This window comes from Urocampus carinirostris, chromosome 2 (genome assembly GCF_059441175.1).
Source record: "Urocampus carinirostris isolate Australia breed hairy pipefish chromosome 2, RoL_Ucar_1.0, whole genome shotgun sequence".
Classification (NCBI taxonomy): domain Eukaryota; kingdom Metazoa; phylum Chordata; class Actinopteri; order Syngnathiformes; family Syngnathidae; genus Urocampus; species Urocampus carinirostris.
This window is the reverse complement of record NC_142350.1, coordinates 37711786-37734864: the sequence shown is the minus strand read 5'-3', so window position 1 is coordinate 37734864 and position 23079 is coordinate 37711786. Positions and strand designations below refer to the sequence as shown.

At 37.9% G+C, this 23079-nt stretch overlaps 2 protein-coding genes and 1 pseudogene across 3 annotated transcripts; 2 read left to right on the top strand and 1 right to left on the bottom strand.

Annotated features, from left to right (window-relative positions):
• The first annotated feature begins 2085 nt into the window (after positions 1–2085).
• LOC148371803 (collagen triple helix repeat-containing protein 1-like) lies at positions 2086–10527 on the top strand. Of its 2 annotated transcripts, none has more exons than XM_088326433.1 (5): positions 2086–2254; positions 7250–7468; positions 7540–7756; positions 10025–10191; positions 10263–10527. In XM_088326433.1, the coding sequence occupies exons 1-4, from the start codon at positions 2180–2182 to the stop codon at positions 10165–10167; spliced, it is 654 nt and encodes a 217-aa protein (XP_088182559.1). In that variant the 5' UTR covers positions 2086–2179; the 3' UTR covers positions 10168–10191; positions 10263–10527. The 2 variants fall into 2 exon arrangements, with proteins under 2 accessions (XP_088182559.1, XP_088182558.1); XM_088326432.1 differs by having other exon boundaries at positions 2096–2296.
• Positions 10528–11731: 1204 nt separating this feature from the next.
• On the bottom strand, positions 11732–23020 carry LOC148371801 (solute carrier family 25 member 32-like). The gene is made up of 7 exons (XM_088326431.1): positions 22363–23020; positions 18085–18235; positions 17932–18017; positions 15095–15249; positions 12469–12582; positions 12161–12306; positions 11732–12066 (listed from the first exon to the last, which is right to left on the bottom strand). Exons 1-7 carry the CDS (start codon positions 22553–22555, stop codon positions 11943–11945), a joined length of 969 nt encoding a protein of 322 aa, XP_088182557.1. The 5' UTR covers positions 22556–23020; the 3' UTR covers positions 11732–11942.
• LOC148371802 (U2 spliceosomal RNA) lies at positions 15915–16037 on the top strand (annotated as a pseudogene).
• Positions 23021–23079: the final 59 nt, after the last annotated feature.

Here is a 23079-nt window from a genome sequence, read left to right as displayed (position 1 = left end):
CGTGTGAGAGTATGATATATGTGAGAGCAGGTATGAATTACTCCTGAAACGGCCTGTCAGATCTCAGCGCCTCTTCCCCTCAATTCACAGGATGCAGTTACGCTTTGGGCCAGAGATGGCAGTCACGGACAAAAGTTGCATTCTCCACAATTCAATCGAGGTTTTTGTGGAACATAACGACCATTGTTGCGTGCATTGACGTTTACCTATTGTTGTTTTTTCCTTGACATTTTAACTGTATATGTGGTCGTTTTATACAAGAAAAACTACAAAAGAAAATTCTAATCATTGCTTCTTAAGGTTTTTTTCTCTATCAGTAGAACATTTCCCCAATTGTTTTAAGCATTTCTTTTCATGTTTGTGTTTTAAAACAATGGCATTCTTGTCCCTTTTTAGCTCAATTTTGGGGGGGAGAATTAAAAAGCTCCGATTCAGAATTTCACTTGTATTTCACATGCATAAAATATAATAAAACAAAACTAATACACACAAATTGCATTTTATTTGAGCAAACAAATCAGCAACCTTATCAGATAGTTTTGTTTTAAATATTTTTCTCATTTTACTGTAGTTTCACTTATTTTCTATTGTACAATGAGACACTCTTATTTTAGATATTGCATACCTGTCAACCTGTACGATATTGCCGTACAAAGTACGTTTTTTCTAGAATCTATACGGAAAAACGCAAATTTGTCAATGATGGGTACCATCCGGTAAACACCGACTATCACGAAACGGCAAATCAATGAAGTCAAAACGAGTTTGCCGCGAGAGCCTCTATCTCGGTATCGTTTTTTCCGTTGCAAACGAAGCGAGCGGTTTGATGCCACTGTGCGCATGCGTCTGCCGCCTGGGGATTTCCCATCATGCATCATTCAGAGAAAAAAAAATATGGTGTACAATTATTGTGTATTTTGTACGGTAAAATACGACAGAATGTACGGGCATGGAGCCGTGCAGGTTTACCGGTATGATATTGGATATTTTTACAGTATATGATAAGTCATAGTCAAGTCACATGTATTTGTATATATAATTCATATATTTTTGTTTTTTTAAATCAATATTTTTAATGAAGTTCTTACAACACTAGGAGGTGCTAAGTAATACACACTATCCCTTTAGTTAATACTGTATTATAAGCAAAAGTTAGTAAATGATACTTAATATGAAATCAGCATTTCACTCAACACTGGAAAAGACATGTTTTTCTTATTTTAGACATAATTTCTCAAAACAAGATACATGATTAAAAAACACAGTGCAAAACAACGTTTAAATTTAACAAATTTATATAGTATCTAACTGATTCATTTTAACATTTTCCCCCTAATCTTAGGACATTTTAATTTGTTTTTCTCGTAAATTAAGAAAACCTAAACGTGAGTTGTAAAATAGTCTTGTCTACTAAACGGCAGATAGTTTTTATTTATTCTTTTATTTTTCTGCAGAAAGTATTAAAATAAGCACAATTGTCCTCCATCTGCTAGATAAGCTTACATATTTGGGAAGACGGTAGCGAATTGTAGGCAGTGCATGGAGAGGGGGCTGGGCTTAAACAGGAACAACAAAACCACTCAATTAAAGGGACAGACATAAGCTCAGGATTTATGGCAAATACATCATGCCTGGAGAAAACAAAGAACTTGGACAGTACCCAGAAATGGAGAAGATATTTCAGTAGTTGGAAGCCCAGAGACAAAATGGATATGGAGGGTCTCGGCTAAGTGTTTTTGCAAGCTCTAAAGATTGCACAACCCAAAAAAATATGAAGGCTTCACAGGTTGTTATTATGTAGGTATTTTAAAACCATTTCAGGGGGCCGGCTTCTATGTGAGAATATACAGTAATTTGTAACTTTCTGACTAACAGGCTACTTTTTGGTGTCAGTATTCTTGGGGGTAACTAAATTACTTTTTAAATGAAGTAACTAGCAACTGTAACTAATTACTGTTTTTAGGAATGTACCCAACACAGCTCCTACCGTAATTAAGAACCTCTGTTCTTAATTATGTATGAACACAGTGTATGTTGCAGGGCTATTCGCTTTGGAGCGTTTTCACTAGCCAGCCCTGTCCTGCTGCTTCTGCCCTCCCCCTGGATTGACAAAAGTGAAAGGTCGGAGGCGAGCAGTCTCTTTCGAATTTTCAAGTGAGATCGCTCAGTTGTACGAACCATGTCTTCTCTCTCTCTGCACTTTGTCCTGCTGCTGCTCGTCTGCTTGACTGTGCCCCTGCAAGGCGTGGAAAAGGTGAGAAGTAGAGGATACCGAAAGGATCCTGATGCTGATAAGGTAAGAGGAAATGAACATCATGAAAAAGGGTAGGGATTTTTTCAAATTTGGATATTAGATGAGTTGGCTACATCACTGATCACTCTGCCATGACAATAAAAGTTTGAGTTAAAATACTCTAATTGATAAAAAAATATGTAAACCTACAGTGGTTTGAATGCAAAACCTCTGGAAAGATGTGCTGCACTCTTAGTAATAGAGTACCGTTTGATACTTCTGTAATCTGATCTGAGCTTTTGTTTAATGACAGGAAAAAGGAAGACTTCCTTCAATAAAGTATTATTAAGAAGAGTTACTTCAATTTGTCTTATACTTATTTGTACATGGACCTTATCCAAACAGGCTAAATATTCACATAAACAGAATTTCTAAAGAGCTGAGTGGGTGGCGACTGGCAGGATTAAATCCCCACACATGTTCGGTGTCCCCTCTCGGGAATCCAAGTGGAAGCCAAAAGTGTTTATTTAGCAAAGACTTTCCAGACCTCCATAAGATTACCATTAGAAGTTGCCTACAAGAGCCATTTTTCTCTTTTGGTACTTTAGGGCTGCACTTTTGTCATCACAGTGAAAGGACATAAAAAACAGCATTAGTTCTATAGTATAATCTTGTAGCATTGGAAACCTGGACTGAACTCTATTAGGGAGGATACTCCTTTTGTTCAATCATAATAACGTCAAACCCCTTTTTGCATTCTTACTCAGCATTCTTTTCCATGCAAAAAGCTGGAAGTGGGAAAGGCTTTTGACTTCTTGCCACTTTGGGCCAAAAGCAGCTTTTGTGAGTCATGTACAGTAACGGGTTGTGTGTTGAGGATATTCACTAAGATTCATGCAACACCAAACTTTCAGCTAGAAGCCAGTATAGAGTCGACAGTGTAGCCAAATAGACACTGGGCCTATTCATTAGTTTGCGCTGAAAATGACACCTGAATTCAACTAGTGAGGAGAAATCAACCCAACAACACGCAGCTATGTTGGTTTTATATGCGGATATTGAATTTACCAATGAACTTTTTAACCTTTTCAGGGAGCCACTTTGCCTGTTCTGTTCAAATCAACGAGTAAGCCACAATTGGTTCTGAACTGGGATGAGAAATCCTGTGATTTAAAACTTTCAGTCACAAACAATATGCATTAAAACCATTATATCTTGCATTCAATGCAACAAGCATACTTTTTCTCATCAAAATAGGCATTATAATGGAAACGAGTTTAACCCGTAGTAAGGCAATTCTTGCCGGTAAGTAGAACAAACGCCTTACTACCTAAAACCACCTCTTCCATGCAAAGCAGCCACCAGCATTCGGCACTAAGCTCGTGGTGCGTCAATAGACCAGACACACAATCGTAACTTTCCTATTTACAAATGTAAAGGTGTAACGTTTGAATGTTTGTTTTATTGATTGGTTGAATGACAATGCATTGATTTCCATCTGTTCATCAAAATACAAGTTGATAGTGATTTCAGAATCAAAACACTGTATGAAACAATTAAGAAAAAGAAAGAAAAAGGGGCTGACAGAAAAAAGAGCTTTTTCTGGCCATTCCCCTTGACAGATTAAACCCTTATCAGAATATTTTTTTTCAGAAAACCAAACCCTTTTAACAGACTATTATGTGAAAAGGAATCACATCTTATTGTCATTGTTAAATATTTTCATTTCAGATTCACCTTAACACTCTCACGCAACATATTTACATGAGAAAAGATAAATAAATCAACGTATTGCTCAATAAAAAGTCAGATAAAAAATGTAAAGATTATTTCTCAGCCCACCATCTGATTCACCATAGTCACAAACAAAATTAGACTAAAACAATTCCAATGTATGGATTTAAGTCAAGTCATGTTTATTTGTATAGCCCTTAATCACAAGGAGTCTCAAAGGGCTGCACAGAACACAGATTATTGCAAATCACAGACTAGTATTACACCATCCCCTTATCCAAAACCTACATGAGGGCAAGGAAAAACTCAAAAACCTCAACATGAAGAAAATGAAGAAACTTTGAGAAGGGACCGCACATGTGGTAATCCCCCTTCCAGGATGACCAGGCTGCAGTGGATGTTGCAATAACAAATAATACCCAGATAATGCAACATTTATAGGTCGTTCATAAACTATAGAATAGAAGTGTATTTTAAGCCTAGATTTAAACCGTTCCACTGAGGTTGCAGATCAAATCTCAGGAGGAAGAGCATTCCACAGCACCAGGGCCTGAATGGAGAACGCTCTTGAACCTGCAGTTCTCTTTTTGGTGCTTGGGATCACTAGTGGACCAGCATTTTCAGAGCAGGGAAATTAAATCTGAAAGATATGAGGAAGCAAGCCCATGCATGATTTTGTATAATACCAACAGAACCTTTTAATAACATCTTAAGCTAACATAATATAACATTTCTTCCACGTCACTCTCTCTCTCAGCTGGCTTTGCCATTTCTTCTTCATTTTACATCCTGTCTCAACTTCATTTATGTTTCAGATTTTTTTACGTATAGTTCAAGTTAAGTTTTTCAAATGAGGGTTGAATTGAATTGTCTTTATTTTTATTGATAACAATGTAAAACAATGGGAAACAATAGTGAAACATAGTTTTTAAAAAGGGGTTTGACATGGCGCTCCAGAATATACACGTAAAATAACATTCTAAACACGTTTGCCTGTAAAACGTGACTTTTATCACGATATTGCAAGCAAGGCAGATAAAACGAACTCACATTTAAGAATCCCCACAGTTATACATACAAAAGTATGCACCCGGCCTTTTTAACCAGCTAGAAACAGATTGAAGCACAATATGTTGCTGGGATTCTCACGGAACGGTGACTACAGCAAAACATCTTGATGACTGTGTTTACAGGGGGGAATTGGCAAATTAAAAAGGTGTTAAGTTCCAAAAAGTTGATTCAGCCGGATATGCTTCCTTTAGTTATTTTTCCATAAAAGCTATTTTAATCACAGAACCGTTTTAAGGTAATTGGCTGCACAACCTCATCATTTCCTTCGGGTTGACTGCCCCTTTAATTTCCTTAACAACCACAGAAATATTTATTCAGCTAATAAATAGGGTCTAGATTTAACAAATGCTCCAACAAATACTGCACATGTCAGCTTTTTTTGACCACAGGCTTCCCGGTTTCCTCAGAACTGATGTCACTTTAGCAGATCAATCCAGCAAATCCTCCCATGGTTACAATAAAACAGACACTTGGCCATCTGTTTCCCCCGCAGACACTAAAAAACCTCAAATCCCTTTACATGAAGGCGTTTTTCCAGATGCTCATCTTCTTCAAGTACAGTTTTAAAATCCACCCCGGGGACTAATACCATTGTTGAATGGGAGGTAAAAGTTCTTTCTTTTCATTCCGTGCCATTTTCTACTTAATTTCTCTTAAAGACATGTTTGGGTTAAGCTAAAAGAGAGCGTTCTCCTTTCAGGCCCCGGTGCAGTGGAATGCTCTGCCTCCTGAGATTTGATCTGCGACCTAAGTGGAACTGTATAAATCTAGGCTTAAAACACACCTCTGTTCTATACCTTATGAATTACCTATATTTCATGGTTACAATATCTTTGTATGATTTGTTATTGCAACATCCATTGCAGCCTGGTCATCCTGGAAGGGGGATCCCCTCATGTGAGGTCCCTTCTCAAGGTTTCTTCATTTTCCTTATGTTGAGGTTTTTGAGTTTTTTCTTGCCCTCGTGTAGGTTTTAGATCAGGGGATGGTATAATAAAGGTCTGTGGTTTGCAATGTTCTGCGGTCTGTGCAGCCCTTTGAGACTCTTTGTGATTAAGGGCTATACAAATAAACATGACTTGACTTGATTTGCCCAAAAATGTGAAATGGCATATACTGTAGGATTGTCTTTGTATTTCCATTGACTTGCTGTAATATTCAGAACAAAGGGAAACTAGCTTTTGAATTGGTTTGTTTTTAGGAGTGTTTTCTATGTATTAGTTATAATGGCAGCGGAATCTTGCTTAGAACAGAAAAATAGCCTGTTTTTATAATTATTTTTTACAGTACAGCATTCCATATATTTGCTTCCTTTTGCATTTTAATACCATCAGTACTTATACACCGAATCATACAAGTAGTTTGTTTCGATAGTTTTCATTTTTAGCTTTTGGTTAAAAGAATTGATGTACTTCATTGGGATAAATATATATATATATATATATATATATATATATATATATATATATATATATATATATATATTAATATTTTTACAGACTTTACTTCAATTTATATTTGTCATGTCTGTGATTGAGGCAATGTCACAAAGAGTTGAAAGGGTAAAAAGCGATAATGTGTCGAAGATATCAAGGGAGTATGTAAGAGCAGTCACAACCCTTACCGTTTTGTCGGATTATTATCTTTCTTGCTTAGTGCCAAAATGCCAGGCTTTAGTTTGATCCTGTAATTCATGGTCTTGTCGCCTTGGCGTTTTTTGTCATTGTTTATTTATATGTGTGACCATTCACATGGACAAATATTTAAACTGCCTTTAGGTGCGGCTCATTTTATGTAAAATAAATGCAAATTTCGCAGCCTACATACAGTTGTAGGGGGAGTTCAGGGGTCGGCACCTATACATTCGCGTTCTAGTTTTGGTCGGTTTGAGACAGTTCTTGTTCTCAAACTTTGTAGCAGGCATAGTTTGCAGAGCTTGCTTTGATTTAAATTTGACCACTTTGATCATTGAAAATTTGGAAATTTTGCCATTTTTTTCTACCTAACCTTCTGTAATTAAATCATTTTCTAAAATGTTATGTTTGTGCCTACTTTTATGGGGTCCACTTCTACGGTCACACCGGAACCTAACAGTACTATATGTTTGCTGTTTTGCACTAGATGCATTTAGAAAAAAATGTAGTGATATTAAAAAAAAATCACATCAACAACACATGATGATAGAGTAACACCTGACTTGTTTTTGTGTAGTATAGCAGCTGTATCCAGGGTCCGGCTGGAACTCCCGGCAGGGACGGTAACCCAGGGGCCAACGGCATCCCAGGAACACCAGGCATCCCCGGACGAGATGGACTCAAAGGGGACAAGGGCGAGTGTGTCAACGAGATCTTCGAGGAGCCCTGGAGGCCCAACTACAAGCAGTGTGCCTGGAATTCCTTGAACTACGGCATCGACCTCGGAAAAATAGCCGTGGGTACAATTTGCGTGGGGGCAGAAAAGAAGAAGAGAATGTGATGACGCATTTCTGCTTTGTCTTGCAGGACTGCACATTCACCAAGCTCCGCACTGATAGTGCCCTCAGAGTCCTCTTCAGCGGCTCCCTAAGACTCAAGTGCAAGAACGCTTGTTGCCAAAGATGGTACTTCACCTTCAATGGAGCAGAGTGCACAGCACCGCTCCCAATAGAGTCCATTATATACCTTGACCAAGGCAGTCCAGAGCTCAACTCCACCATCAACATTCATAGAACGTCATCAGGTATGATTTTTGGGACAAGTACTTTACTAAATTAGGAATAGCTCAATTTGTTGACACCAGGGTGTACTTTGCCCCAGTTAACTCAACCTGTAATAAACTCCTTCCTGGTCTAGAACAGGGGTCACCGACTTGGTGCTTGTGGTCGCCTCCCAAAAAAACTTAAGTAGCCGGCGGACTGTTTCCTAAAAATAGCTTCAAAATGTTTTGTGATCCCGGACTAGATGACAAATCAAATAATGCTGCTTTAACTAATACAGCACATATAGGGTGGGGATTAGCTATACTTGTAGAATGGATCTATTCAGTATTTACACAGTACTGTATTCCGAACAATGTGGCAAATTTATACATTCATTACCTTGTACTGCTTAGCTTCTCTGCGGTCCCCCATTTCACAGTATATTCATGAGTACAGGCGTTATATTTACTGAACTATATAATGTTTTGTACCACTCCCTCAAAAATGTAGTTGCAGACATGCCATCCAATCTTCTTTGCAGGCGTCCAATATTAAAAACAGAATAATCTTGTCAGTCAGCACTTTTCAATGTCTTATTTCCCATTACTAGCTGAGGTGGTTTTCAGACATAGAAGTAATAGTTTGGGTGACAAAATGTGTCAATAGTACATGCATTTGGTAATAAAATGGTATAAATAATACATGTGTTGTAAATCATGACAGTTGATAATAGAATAACTGTTCCCATTTCTTTGGCTCAACCTTGGGCCAGTAGACTCATAGCAGAGGGAAATTCAATATGTACAGAACAACTTCAAAGCATTCCCTAATGTGGTTTATGGTTAGAACGCTGTTTTCTGTAGAATCGAATGATACCAAACATGATAAGATAAAATCCTATTTGCAGGCACGGCGAGCATTCAAGTCAAACAATGGCTAATATACAAATATTTCATTAGAGCCCACGATCATTTTTCTATGTTGAAGCATTGCAGAATAGCAGTCCTTTTCCAAAAGGTCACCCAAATGGTATACTTTTGGTTTGCCTGGACCGCTCTTCTTTAGAAAAACTTGTGTAAAATGCTCATTTTGGGGGGGGAAATTGTTGTCAAATTTGAGGTGGAGCCCAGGAAGGCTGTTATCTAGTTGTGTTATTCATTCCCACAATTCTGCTAATAAATTTTCCAGGCAGATTAATGGAAAGAGGGAAAATAGAAGGAGAGAATATACGCGCTAACCACTGCCCCGCCGTGCTGCCCTATTAATAAATTGTGTGTTCTATTTCAAACGGCCTGGTTCATTGATTCCATTTCCTCCGGATTAGTAATTCATATCAGAATTCAAAGTAATTGCGTATTCTTCTTTTTTTTTTTTAATCAGTGTAGGAAATTGTGGCAGCCTTCAAAGAAAACGAAAAGATTGATGGTGGAACACCTAGAGCCAAATTTGTGCAGTAAAGAATAATTCCATTCAATCCTAAGGATTTTCAAAACTAAAGCTAGAAAAATCCCTACAGTCCAAACGGTTCAAGTACAACCTTCAGTTTTACTTTGGAATTAGAATTGTATTTATTGTCATTAATGTCAACCTTGTGCAGCATTCAAAAACTTTGAAAAGAAAAATAATAAAGAAAAACAGGATGAATTTGCAGAAAACAATGTTAATTATGACAAAGTGCTTAGAAATACTGGCCCAAGTTCTAATAATAAATGCAATGAAGAACAATAGTGCAATGAGAATAAGTGCACCTTTTAAGCCTCCATGTAAAAATACCAGGTAACCTTTTATAGGGTATAGGGTGTCCCTCATCAGTTGGTGATTAACATAGGTCTTAAGCGAATGTGGCTAAAACGTGCCAAAATAAAATGTAACCAATTACCTCATGTCATGAAAGTACTGGAATTACATAAGGTAAGAATAAGGCATTTTATATGCTACTTTTAACATTATGACATTATGATGTTGTGACAGTTTTAATACCACAATACCAATGTTATTGTTACACATTTAATAAGTATCAACATCTTGTCATAAATTCAGTATCGATATTCCAAAATCCCAACATTTCCTAAATCTATGAAAAGCTGCACACTCCTCTGGTTGGAACCCCAACGACTTGCCGCTGAGTCACATTGGTCAAATTAGTTCAGGAAAACAAATTATACGCAGTGCAGTCCAGTTCTGTGGCGCTTGTAAAGAACATATTTGGAAAGGTCACTTCATAATAAGCTAGTTTTGTGACCACGCATTTTGGGTGTTCTCTGCAATTAATGTTTCCTGTCTTGCCTCTGTTCTTTTTCCTGTGTCAGTCGAAGGACTTTGTGAGGGGGTCAAAGCAGGTTTGGTGGACGTAGCTGTCTGGGTGGGGACTTGTGCTGACTATCCCCGTGGTGATGCATCTACAGGCTGGAATTCTGTGTCCAGGATCATTGTCGAAGAGCTTCCCAAATAAAACCGCTTACATAAGAGGGTTAAGGTATTGTTTTTGTCCTGTTTTTATTTTTATGTTCGAAATAAAGTTTTCATTCATTCATTCATTCATTCAAGGTCCACTCTGGCAAGATTCAAGTACTGTGTTATCTTGTTTTCTGAAATGAGGAGTTACAATTCGCGGAGATTTTGCAACAACAATGATTGTAACTTTTAGTTGTTGAGACAATTCAGTCAGAGAAAGCCAAAAGAAGAAAAAAAAAAACATTTACTTTACTGTTTTTTTATTTTTACACTCAATGGTGCTGTTGGCAGTAATTGCTACCATGTAAACATGTAGTGATTTTATATGCATTTTAATAAAACAATGTTTCAAAAGTGACCATTCCTGCTATTAAATATTCATCATTTACTTAAAGGACACATAATCAGCTGAGTCAACTTGTTGGAGCTTTTCATCATGTTTAAGGGTGTATTATTTGAGCAATACATGATGCTGTACTGTGTAATGCAACCCAAGACAAGTACTACTAAGCTTTAAGAATAATAAAACCATAAGGAGAAGCCCAAAGTGACTAAACTGCACAATTTTTCTCATTTGCCCTGTCTTCAACAAGAATTTTTGTCCTTTTGGAACACCCTTACCAGTAAGATGACAAATATGTGAGAACCCTCGTCTTATGTAAAATAGATGTACATTTCTGAACCACGACTATTTCTAAAAAGCAAGTTTGATATTTTCGGTATTCTTGCGATTAATATATTTCTTAAGTGTTTTACCACTAGGAGCTGTTAGACAACACACATGGTCCTATCAGTTAGTGTGTAAAAGGGAAAAGTGTGAAGCACATTGTAAAGCGCTTTGGGAGGTCTTCCTTGACTTGAAAGTCGCTATATAAATGCAGACCATTTACATTTACATAAAAAAGCCTATTAATCACCAAGAACTCAGTCTAGGGGGTGTTTTGCTCCAGTAAAGCACATTTTAGCACTCCAAACAACGCCCTCCCATCTGGTGACCAAAGGCTGAGGTGCCTTTAATAGGTATAGACAGGACATATTTTTACTGACACACCCTCGTATGTTGGGTTACTTGGTTTGGATCATGCTCCTTTTATGTGCATCTGAATGATTTAAATACGTCACTATCCAAATTTCATTCAAATGCTAATCACTAGACTGGTTGCCAGCCAATCACATGGCACAGACGACCGACCATACACACTCGTAATCATACTGTAATTTTACTTATGTTGCAGTCGTTTGTGTTAACGCATGGTCCATTTAAGAAAAGACGCTAATGGGGGAGGCGACAGAGGCAGAGCTTTGTGCTTTAAAGTTGTATGCTTTGAAGTCAATCTGTGTGTGCATGTGAACGGCGTGAGTTTGAACAACAGTAGCTCTTGTGTGAAAGTTTATACCTCCTGTTATTTTGTTATTAATTTGGCGACGAAACTTAATCAGCGACTGAGTGATTACATTGGTGTCAGAAGTTTCGGATTTGCCACCGCTCAAGCGGAACACTCGAAGGAATAGACGGTTTACCGCTCGAGGGGACTCTATAACAAAATATACAAATCACAAACTCAGCTGAGACATTTTTAATTCATGAAAATCCTTGAACGACATGGCTTTGTTGGCCACACATCAGTTAACTGGAGAATGAGAGGAGTGTGATCCTCGAAGGGCTCAATGTCTTGAGGTTCATAATGCAGACTGGCCAGTCATTCAGTCTTGCTCTGCATGACTTTTCAATATAATGCGTCCTTTTCTTTTCCTTCTCACAAATCAATGTCGCTAACTTGGATTGAGGAGGAAGCGGGAGACATTTTCATAAACTACAAACGTAATGCAGCATGCTGGAGTGACACGAATCAGGTTGGGCACGATGCCTTTGTAGAACCCAGTGGCGCCTTCATTCCTGCAGAGAAAGCAGTGTTTGTCACACAATTGATTTTTTTTTTTGTAGTACAAAGCACAAGGTCACTTATCCCCATCATACAGCTTCATCGTACCTCCACGTCCGCCTGATGACATCGACAACGCCGTCATATCGATTGTGCTGGTCTTGCAATCGCGCTCTTACCAACTGATACGGATACGTCGTCGCCACTGCAAATATTTTGGACAGAGCCGCCATGGTGATGTATTCCAGTGCATTCTGTTGAAATAAGGCAGTCATCGATGAAGCAGACAAGGTAACATCTACAGCAGTGAGTCATACAACACGGTAAAAACATCAACTACGTTAGGTCCAAGATTTATTTTGAGTGCTATTAAACTCAGCGGAGACTGTCTGTGCTCGAAGAGTTGAATGACTCACCAGTTTTGTGTCTGAAGCAACTTTCTTGTATTTATTGTAGTCTCTCTTGAGCTCTTCATAGGCCATAAACTGCAGGGCACCGTGAGATGTTCCGAAGAGACCAGGAATATAACCCTTTAAGAAAAAAAACATGCAATATTTTGTTACTGCCAAACCATAGCTATGACCAATGGCGTATCCAACATTTGAGTACCGGTATCTATTAGATTTGTATCATTCATGTTGGAAGTTATTTCGATTAAAAGTGCTTTATGAAATTGGATCTTGCAATGGATCAATTGATTTTTATTTTGTTTTTAATATTGTTCCTACAAAGGAGATTGCATCTGATGACAGTTTGCTATTTTGACCAAATTTGCGCAGTGTTTTTATTTGTTTTAGTTGTTAGTCTCTTACCTGTTACCTTAGAAAGTTGAAAATCCATTTATGTTATTCTCTCCTTATTTACAGTGTTTGCTAATCTGTACACTTTATATTCAAACACAACTTAATATGACATACATATAGACATTAGGTAATAGGTGACCCATGGCAAACACCCTAGCAACTAGCATTTGGTGCCTTATACAATTAGGCAGAACATATATATTAGATAATATTGTTGTCTAAATGTTATAAAAGCAAAGAATGTCCACCAGATGTATTGTTGACCTGTGTATTAAAGTATTGATTTACAAACATTGAGATTACCATACAATGTCTCTTCTGTCTGCTAATGTGACCAGTCAACATTTTTGCACACATTTCGAGATACACAACATATGGAGATTATTAGTGGGTAAATGTATCACGAAAAATATGTAATACTAGTGCCCTCTAGCGGCTATTATGGAAAATACAGATCAAATGTACATAGTTGGGAAATTAGTAAACCCAGTAGATACGTGTTTCATTCACTTTTCATCTTGTTTATAATCAAATCAAATGATGCTATGTCAAAATAAAAAACTCAATTGAGATTAAAAAAATATATATAAGAAACATTTTGGGGCAATGGCTCTTACGGAGGAGAAACTACAATGACAAAGAAAAAAGAAAACCCTGCCTACTGTGATGTAAGGTGGGTATCTTTGTGAATCTGGCAATACAATACACACCTGAATACGGAGCGGACAGCAAAAACGTACAAAGAGTAATCAACATAGCCCAGAAAGTCATTGGTTGCTCTTGGAGGACATAGCCAGCTTGCGACAGCCGTCAAAATCATAAATGGTTCTTCTCACTGCCGCTGCCACCTCTTTGACCCGTTGCTCTTTGGTAGCGGCCAATTGTCCCTTTCACAAAACGCTGAAAAAAATCTTCATATCTTGCCTATTTATAGAAAAATGGGTATTCAATCTTATTTCTCAACTTATTTGGGATTTATTATTGCTGCTAAATGTTCTTGCAATACGGCAGCACGGCGGCGCAGTGATTAGCGCGTGAGCGGCACAGTTCTGAGGTCATGAGATCGAACCGCCTGTGTGGAGTTTTCATGTTCTTCCCGTGCTTGCGTGGGTTTACTTCGGGACTCCAGTTTCCTCCCACATTCCAAAAACATGCATGTCAGGTTGATTGGCCAGTCCAAATTGTCCCTAGGTGTGAATGAGCGAGTCAGTTGTCGTCTCTGTGTGCCCTGCGACTGGCTGGCAAACAGTTCAGGGTGTCCCCTGCCCACTGCCCAAAGATAGCTGGGATGGGCTCCAGCACCCCCGCGACCCTACTGAGGATAATAATAATAATAATAATAATAATAATTTCCTTGTATTGTCATTCTGTGTAACAATGTACACAGAACGAAATGTCGATTGCACCTGACCCGTTGTAGCGAGCCGATGCAGCCGCAGCCAACAGAGGGCGCCGCCGACCACTTTTTAAGTCTTAGGAATGATAAGCGGTGCAGATAATGTATGGATGGATGGAGGGTTCTTGCAATACTTTTCATTGTAGTATTATTACAACTTAGGCCAGTCTCCAAGCAATACCTTTTAGATTTTTCCCCATTCATCCTGACAATCTTTATATGATTTTTATCCAGATTGCCTACATTTCTAATTTCAAACAATGTTTACTACATTGTTATTATTACAAATGAAGACAATCCCATTCTATTCATTTCGCAAAAACAAAAAACACAAGACTTGTGGCTTTGTTTTCATTCGTGTCACTAACATGACAGTGGCCAATAGCTGATGTGGCAAGATTCCAAGTAGAATATTAATACAGTACATTTGTTATTCATATCGATTAATATCTATGTATCAATACTTTGAACCTGCCACTTATCTTTGGACTTTATACCCATTGAGAATCTCTGTTGGGACTTAAAAGTAGTTTCAGCACACAAGCCAAAACACAGAACTTGGGAGGTTTGCTCACTAGGAGTGGGCCAAGATATATTTGGATCACTGCAAGAAAGTTGTTTATTAACAACGATGTCCACGCATAGTTGACCACCGTTGCTGCATTTGATTAGTATTTGTCACAAAGCTGCTTAGCTTCATCTTGGAAATAATTTCCTCCCCTCAAACATAAATTGGCTTTGTGGATAGTCCAAAGCCCCAGAGGTTCCAAGCCCGGTGGGAATTCGCTGTGTCAGTTTAAACACATCGGTAGGACTGCAAAACAATGCCTTGCGCTGACTGACCTTATAGAGACCCGGCACGCCCTCCGTGCGGTAGATCTTTAACAAAGCATCCAGCATCCCCTTGTATGGTTTACTCTTTGGGTCTGAACTGTACTGCAATACCAGCCTGGTCTTGGTCACCCAGATGGGGTTTGTAATAGTAAGCGTTAGAACTCCTGTAAAGAGAAGATGAAATGTTTGCTACAGTTCAAATTGACCTCAATCACTTTTCGGGAGTCCAGAGTACCATCCTTTCCAATACTTTACAAGTCACACTGGATTAAAAGGCACATCCCCCAAAAATTGTCTTTTGTTATTATTTTCCATATATAAGGCGCACCTAACGATAAGGCGCATACAATTAAAATTACATTAAGGGTTAGGGTTGCACTTTAAATTAAATAAGTACCATATTTGTGCATTGATTGAGCTGTTAAAATATATCGCTGATCACAATTGCAAAAATTGGATGCAACAGGAATCGAACCCTGCAGGGCACCAGATCCTATCCACTGTAGACTACTAGGGATATGGATGACACTTTAAAAGGCATTAGATTTTATCTCGTCATCTCATTACTTTTTAATCACAGTTTCATGTTGTTAATGTTATTGGGATGGTCCACAAGAATATTGGAGTGTTTCCCACACAATTAAAGGTCTATTAAGGGTCTAATTGGTCCTGTCACAGTGTCTCATTGACTTGTATAATTAAAAAATAGATTTTAAAAATATAAATAAACTGCACAATCTATGAAGTTATGACAACTGTGGGTCTGGATTTGTGTACTATCTATGAAGTCACAATTGTGGAACTGACCCCAAAATACAGTTATGATTTGACCCCAAAATACAGCAATGTTGTAGGTTTGATTTTTGCAATCGGGAGATGGAATAAGAGCTTGCTCTGTCCACTCCACGCATCGGCCCGGTATTGCAGTACCTCCGGGAACGGTGCATTCGCACTGATCGCTGCTTGGCTCTGTGGCTAGGACCTTGACTCAGCCTCTTGGCTGAGAGCAAGTGTCTCGGCCCCTTGGCTTTGTAGCGTATTATGATTTGACAGATAACGGATAATGGATAATTGATAACGAATATAGAACAATAAACCTTACAAAATCCCTCCCCCATCTCATTTAAAAAAAAGATCGCAAAACCGTGGTAACCTCCTTTGTTTGTCCTCCCACCCGCTTTTTGTCAATTGGCTGATTGGTTTTCACAGCAATCTAATCATAATGTGCAGCCCCTTTTCAAGGTTCTAATTTTTTTGAGTTTTTCCTTGCCCTCAAGAAGGTTTTGGATCAGGGGATGGTGTAATAGTAGTCTGTACAGCCCTTTTCTTGTGATTAAGGGCTATACAAATAAACATGACATAACATGACTTGGTTAATAAGTGCATTTTTGTCCGCTGAGAGGAGAGGGAGGGGTTCGGTTGGTGCGCTGCAGGAGCACATTAAACAGAGGAACGAGGCTAGAGAAAGATTGCAATACCGATGACAAAAAGAAGGAAAATACATTTTCAAAAATGAGCCTAAGCAAGAAAATGATCCTTATTTGGACTCATTTTAATTTTATTATTGGTTCCAAAACTTTGTGTATTGTGTATCCCCGACAGAAGAATCTTCATCAGTCCCTCAAAGTTAGCACTTTGTGTTCCTAAATGCCAATATTCAGTAGGGACCAATTATATTTTTATTTATATCTTTGCATGTTTTTCAGTGGTTCTGTATTGGTTCAGTCAACATTAGACAGAAGTTGAATTGTAAATAATTACAATTTCTTGTCTCTAAAAATGTTTCAGGCAATGAAGAGTTAATGTTTTCAATTTTTATTTGTTGTGTAGTTTGTTTTACCAGGATTCTGTGTTGCTTGACTTTAAAGTTGCTTAATATAAAAATGATTAAATTAGTTCAGTTCAGTATGGAATGAAAAAAATAAAGGCTAACATAATATACTACATAATACCTTTTTTATTCATCTATTTCATGGATAACATTATTATTGGTAGTATATCGGTTAAGGCAACAAAACTTTTGAAGAGCCGTTTGGGAGCTGAGCTGAAAGAGCCAGTTCTCTCAAAAGAACCGGAATTCCCGTCACTAATAGATTATGTGTTACAATAACGTACCGGTCAACATATAAGTTTTCCCCATATTTGAGACGTTTTTGTAAAATTTTGTGGGAAACGCTGTATTGTCATAACATTAAACCGGTCTTTGGTACAGAAAACGTTGGGGACCACTGCATTAAAGTAGTGAATCGCTGACTTCATGAAGTCTTGACAAACCGCACGAGATTCTGAACTGAATGAAAGGAATTGTGGGAAGTAATTGTGTCACCTTGAAAGATATTAATAAATGCATGGCCGCATGTATTGAACAACTTTCATCACTTACATTACTTAGTTTGAGCTAGGGAAAAGTAAAACAAAATTGTACACTGATTTTTAATCACTTTCTGTTTCTTCATTTCACTAACATTTGTATCTCGGACTGTGACTAAAAATATTGTGATAATGAGATAAGACCTATTACCTTTTCCTACGTAATATATGTTCCTAATGGCCTGGTGTTTAGGATTCGGCGTTCTTATCACTGCTATCCGGTTTGATCCCTGTTGCCATGAATGTCATGCAATTGTAGTTCACGATAAATGTCGACCAATCAATAATTGCGCGAACATGATAATACAACGGGTGGCATTTCTAATTTTTCCCGTACATAAAGTTCAGAAAATCATGAGGCGCACAACTTAATTTCTGACCTATTCGGAGTTATTGGGTGCGCCTATAGCCTGGATAATATGGTAATTTGAACATTGAGAACTGAAGTGACACGTGCCAAGACGGCTTAAACTTACCTGCTTGGGCTGCAGACACTAGGTGTTCCGTAGCACTCAATTCAGTCTGGCGGCCTTCCTTTACGTACGCTTTGATTGCATTGTAGCTGTGGATGAAGCAGTGTGTATTTGTACAAAATAAACACACAAGAAAAACAACAACTCCATACTTACAAGAAGAAGTAGAGACCCCAAGAGGCTCCAGCACCCCACACATTGGGGGTTACTCCTTGATAAAGTCCCCTCAATCCCTCCTGGTGCCAAACACTCTTCATGCAATGCAGTATGCCATTATACTTGGGCCTCATTTCCAAACCATCACTCACTGCAGCAAAAAGACAATAAGCATGTTAAGTTATTGCAGATCATGAAAAGACTACATGTTGAATTGCTACTTTGTATTACGCTGATCACAGAATTTGACCTTCAACACTAATACGTTTATAATTTAATCATCACTCAAAATAAAGAAATAAGACATAGCTAGATTTTCAACTTGCAAAAATCTCCTGACAATGATGTAAACAGTTTATGATAGTCAAAACGACGAACAACAGTGCACAACAATGATCAAAATAAAGACCCAGCATCCTATGCATTCTACTTTGCAGGTGTCCAATATTAAAATCTGAATAATACAATAATGATAAAACAGTGGGAAATGTGTATGTTCCCTAGTATTTACTTAAATTACGTGGAGTGTGTACATTTAAACAATATTTCTGACAGTTGTAGCTTCAGGTCCCTGAGCTCATGCAGTCTTTGCCATCACTAATATTAAATTCAGAACACTAGTAGAATGACACTGACACGGTCAGTTGTACAATGACTTCATAAAAATATGTTTCCTCTCCACATGACACCTTTGCTATAATAAGAGTATACATTTAAAATAAATCAAGTCAATATTGATTAGACCAGTAATTGGGATTTTTTTTTATTTGAAAAAAAAAAACAGCTAAGAGCTTCTAAAAAAGGCGAATAGATAACATTTAAACAACATTTCCCCCTTCTGCTATGTTTATTCCATTGTGATGTCGAAATTCAGCACACATAACAACTTTGAAACGTAGGTAATTAGTAGACCAACGATGCATTACTAATGAAGTAAAACAGTGTATTAGTGACAATTGTATACATTATTTCTAATCATAACATTTATCCTTTATAATATATATATAATCCTAATATAGCATGTCGTAGAAACGGGCTAAAGTAGCCATCTACACAATGGTCTCAGAAAGTTTCGAATTCTGTGATAAAGCTATTTATTTTCTGTAATGCAATCTAAAAAAACATGTGCATTCAGGATTCATTAAAAACCAACTGAAATATGGCAAGCCTTTTATTATTGTGATATTGGAATATTTTTAGATGGGATTTTTTACTTCACGCCATAATCAGCAACACCAAAACAATAAAAGACTTGTAATATTTCAGTTGATTTGTATCAATCCAAGGGGTATAGTCATTTTGTTTTTTTAGTTGCATTGCTGAAAATAAAGAACTTGATCACAATATTCTAACTTTCTGAGGCGGTTCTGTACATAGCACACAAATATGAGATCTGCCCACAATATGTGCAGAAATATTATAACTTAGAGGTGAGTAGCAAAATGTGTCATGTTTTAAATGTAGAAACTTTTGAGCAACCTTTCTTCAAACACAAGGGTATAAGATACAAAATATAACATTCACAGTAGGACTGCACGATTTTGGTAAAAAAAAAATAAAAAAAAAATAGTTGCGTTTTTTTTTCAGACCACTATTACAATTTCGATGCGATTTTAAAAGGAAAGAGCATTTTTTGTGCTAGTTTTTTTTTGTGTGAGTATTTAACCCTCGGATGCATGACCTACCAGTTCATACACTCTTCCTTGAGTGAAGTCGATAATTAGTGGGGATACAAATAAAAATAGCCATGGCATCATGGCATACACAAGTTTTAGGAGGAATACTTGGAATATGAGAGTATTATATATTTTTTTAATTTTCAAACATTTTGAAGAATAACCACCCATTGTGTCATTTTTGATTGCACGTATGCATCAGGGGGTTAATACTAGTGGGATGCTTTTACCTGCCTGCGAGCTGTCAGACTGTCAAGAAGCAAAGACGTGTCTGTATGAGGTCACCAGTCACTGTTTTTTTTGAGTCTCTAAGTGGCCACTTTTGGAAATGCCTAGACACACCCTTAGAAAAATGTGCAAAGTACTAATGTTTAGTTTTTTCAAATCGTGATCAAATTTGAACTGGGGCCAGGTATGGCTTCATGCATCTGCCCAAGCTGTTTTCCAGCTAAAATGCCCATTCTACACTCATCTTGCATGTGATTGTAAAAAAAAAATTCTGGCGAGAATAAAAGCCTACTACTTCTGTGTGTTCCAACTTAGATTGCTCATGTTAGTTGCACTTGCAGTGATTATTTCAGTATTGGACAAAACTTCAGAGTGTAACCTATCAAAGAGAACAAAACCGTCCACATTTTCCAAACAGTTCAATGACTGCATTCAACTTACTTTTGGTACGTCTTGGATTAAGATTTTAGGTGAACTTTATGGGATTATTAAGAGGTGGAATTTAAGTTAACAGTGCCCTCTTCCAGGGAGCTTTGTTAGGGTTTGCTGTCTGTAAATCCTTTAAAAAAACACAGTGTTATGCGATTACACAATCGCACTACATGACATGGCAATGTCAATTATCCATCCATCCATTATCTGCACTGCTTATCCTCAGTAGGTCTGCGGGGGTACTGGAGCCCATCCCGGGCAGTGGGCAGGGGACACCCTGAACTGGTTGCCAGCCAGTCGCAGGGCACACAGGGACAGACAACTCACTCGCACATTCACACCTAGGGACAATTTGAACCGGCCAATTAATCTGAAATGCATGTTTTTGGAATGTGGGAGGAAACCGGAGTGCCCGGAGGAAACCCACGCAAGCACAGAGAGAACATGCAAACCCCACTCAGGAGGTTTGATCTCACGATCTCAGAACTGTGCCGCACACGCGCTAACCACTATGCTGCCGTGCGGCCCCAAGGTCAATTACATTACAGTTAATCAAGCAGCCCTGACTAACAGTAAGTTTGTCAGAGCCATAAATGTTTACCGTGAACATTTGTTAACTATTCACCTTAAAGGGTAAAAAAAAAAAACGTAGCAGACTGGATAATCTTAAGTTTAAATGGCTGTAAAAACTATAATTTTATAAAAATGCTGTTTTTTTGCAGAAAACACCAAATATTTTAAAACATGTGCATTTATGTGATAGTTAAAGTATTTCTGCATATTATTCAAAGGAGCTCTACAGGATTTGGAACTATTTTACTCACTGCTGCTATCTCCTGGCTTGTGTCATCATTGCAGCCTCTATCAGCTCATTCACGATGCACCTACACATGCATTTTTGAGAAGCTGACAAATTAACGCTTCTTTTTCAACTCGCTAGGGGTTTAGGTTATCATTTGGACTGTACTTAAAGCAAGCCTCTTCTTACTTTCACCATTTTCATGCTCCACTGACGAATAGGAAAAAAAACACGTGGGGACGAGAATTATGTGAGTCTACGGCACTCCCCCCACATAGTTAAAAAGGAGGGTGTCATTTGAGGTGTCTTTAAAAAAAGTTGAAAGTCGAATATTTTCTCTAGGTGGTGTTAACATTGCCCAGCTGAGTTTAAAGAGCCTTTATATTTTTTTTTCCACCACGCCTATCTGTTTAACTTTCAGCACTGCTGTTTTGGGACTCTCAACACATCAGGAAGCAGGAAAAGAGGGAGGGGCGGGCGCGTGGAGAGTGATTTCATGGTCATTCCCGTTTTTTTTTTTTTTTTTTGGGGGGGGGGGGTCAAAGAGCCTGAAAATGGTAAAAGTAAGAAAAGGCCTGTTTTAAATATAGTCCAAACACCAATGGAAGCCCCCCAAACGTTTTTTTTTTTTAGAGAAGTGCTTATTTGTACTTGAAGAATGAACTGACTGAAGCTGTGATTGTGACTTCAAGCCAGGAGATGGCGGCAAAGAGTATCGACATTTCAAGTTGCGGACACCAACTTTGATAAAAAGAATAATTTAACTGTGAACTTTTTTCAAGGACACCTCAAACACGCACCCCACCTTTAAATCAAAGTTGATGTTTGTATTCTCTAGGAAGCGCTAAATAATACACGTGATCCCAATAAAATTCACATCTGTCTGGAATGCACCTAAAAATGTAACAACATATTAGTAGCAGACTGGTTAGTCTTAAGACTCTTAACGAGTTGAAATTGCTGTAGAATCTATTAAAATAGAATATTATTGCAGAAACGTTGTGCCCACAATGGTCATTCGCGTTACTTTACTATAGTAAAAGAGTGCATTCTTAACACCGATTAAAATACATACAATAAGATCAATATTGGTCAATCCAAGAGTTAGGGCGTGTCGATGTAGTCTAAATGAGTACGACTTACCTGCAAACCTGATTTTGACCAGATCAAGAGGATGAAGAACCAGCGTTGACACAACTCCTCCACTTAGTCCCGCCACCAAGTTTTCAACTTTGACATGTTTTAAAACTTGCCGAACATGGCCAACAATTGAAATTGCAGACCCCGGTTTGCCATCACGAACGTCGATGTTACTGTGATCTGGTCCGGTGCTCATGTTTACTAACGTTAGCCGCAGCTCGGAAAAGCTAACCTTTTTTTACAACACGTGATTACAAGTAAACTATTCAATGTGTTTGTCTGGCGAGGCATACTCTTAGTTATAATGTCGTCACGGTGTTGCAGGGATGTTTTGCTTTGAAATGTCTCAGTGTGAAGCCATTTTAACTAGTTAGCCACGTTTAAGACATGTGTCGTCAAATAGAGCAGTGACATTACCCAACCAAATGTCAAGCAGTCATCAGTGAGAAACCCATGTAGTGGCACGGTATATCTTATTAACATCCTGTTTTAAATTTCAACATAAAATATAGCGTGGACTATTTTACAACCTTAGCACTATACATCCTAATCAACCATAATTAGTTGACTTTAACTATTTTAACTTTTATCAAAAGATGTTTGAACATCTAACAAGTATTTTTAATTTCGTTAGAAGTCTCTATATTTTTATTCTGAAAAATAGGTTTATTTTGCTGCTAACTATGGGGCTTGATTTCACAACACAGTGACAGTAACTTC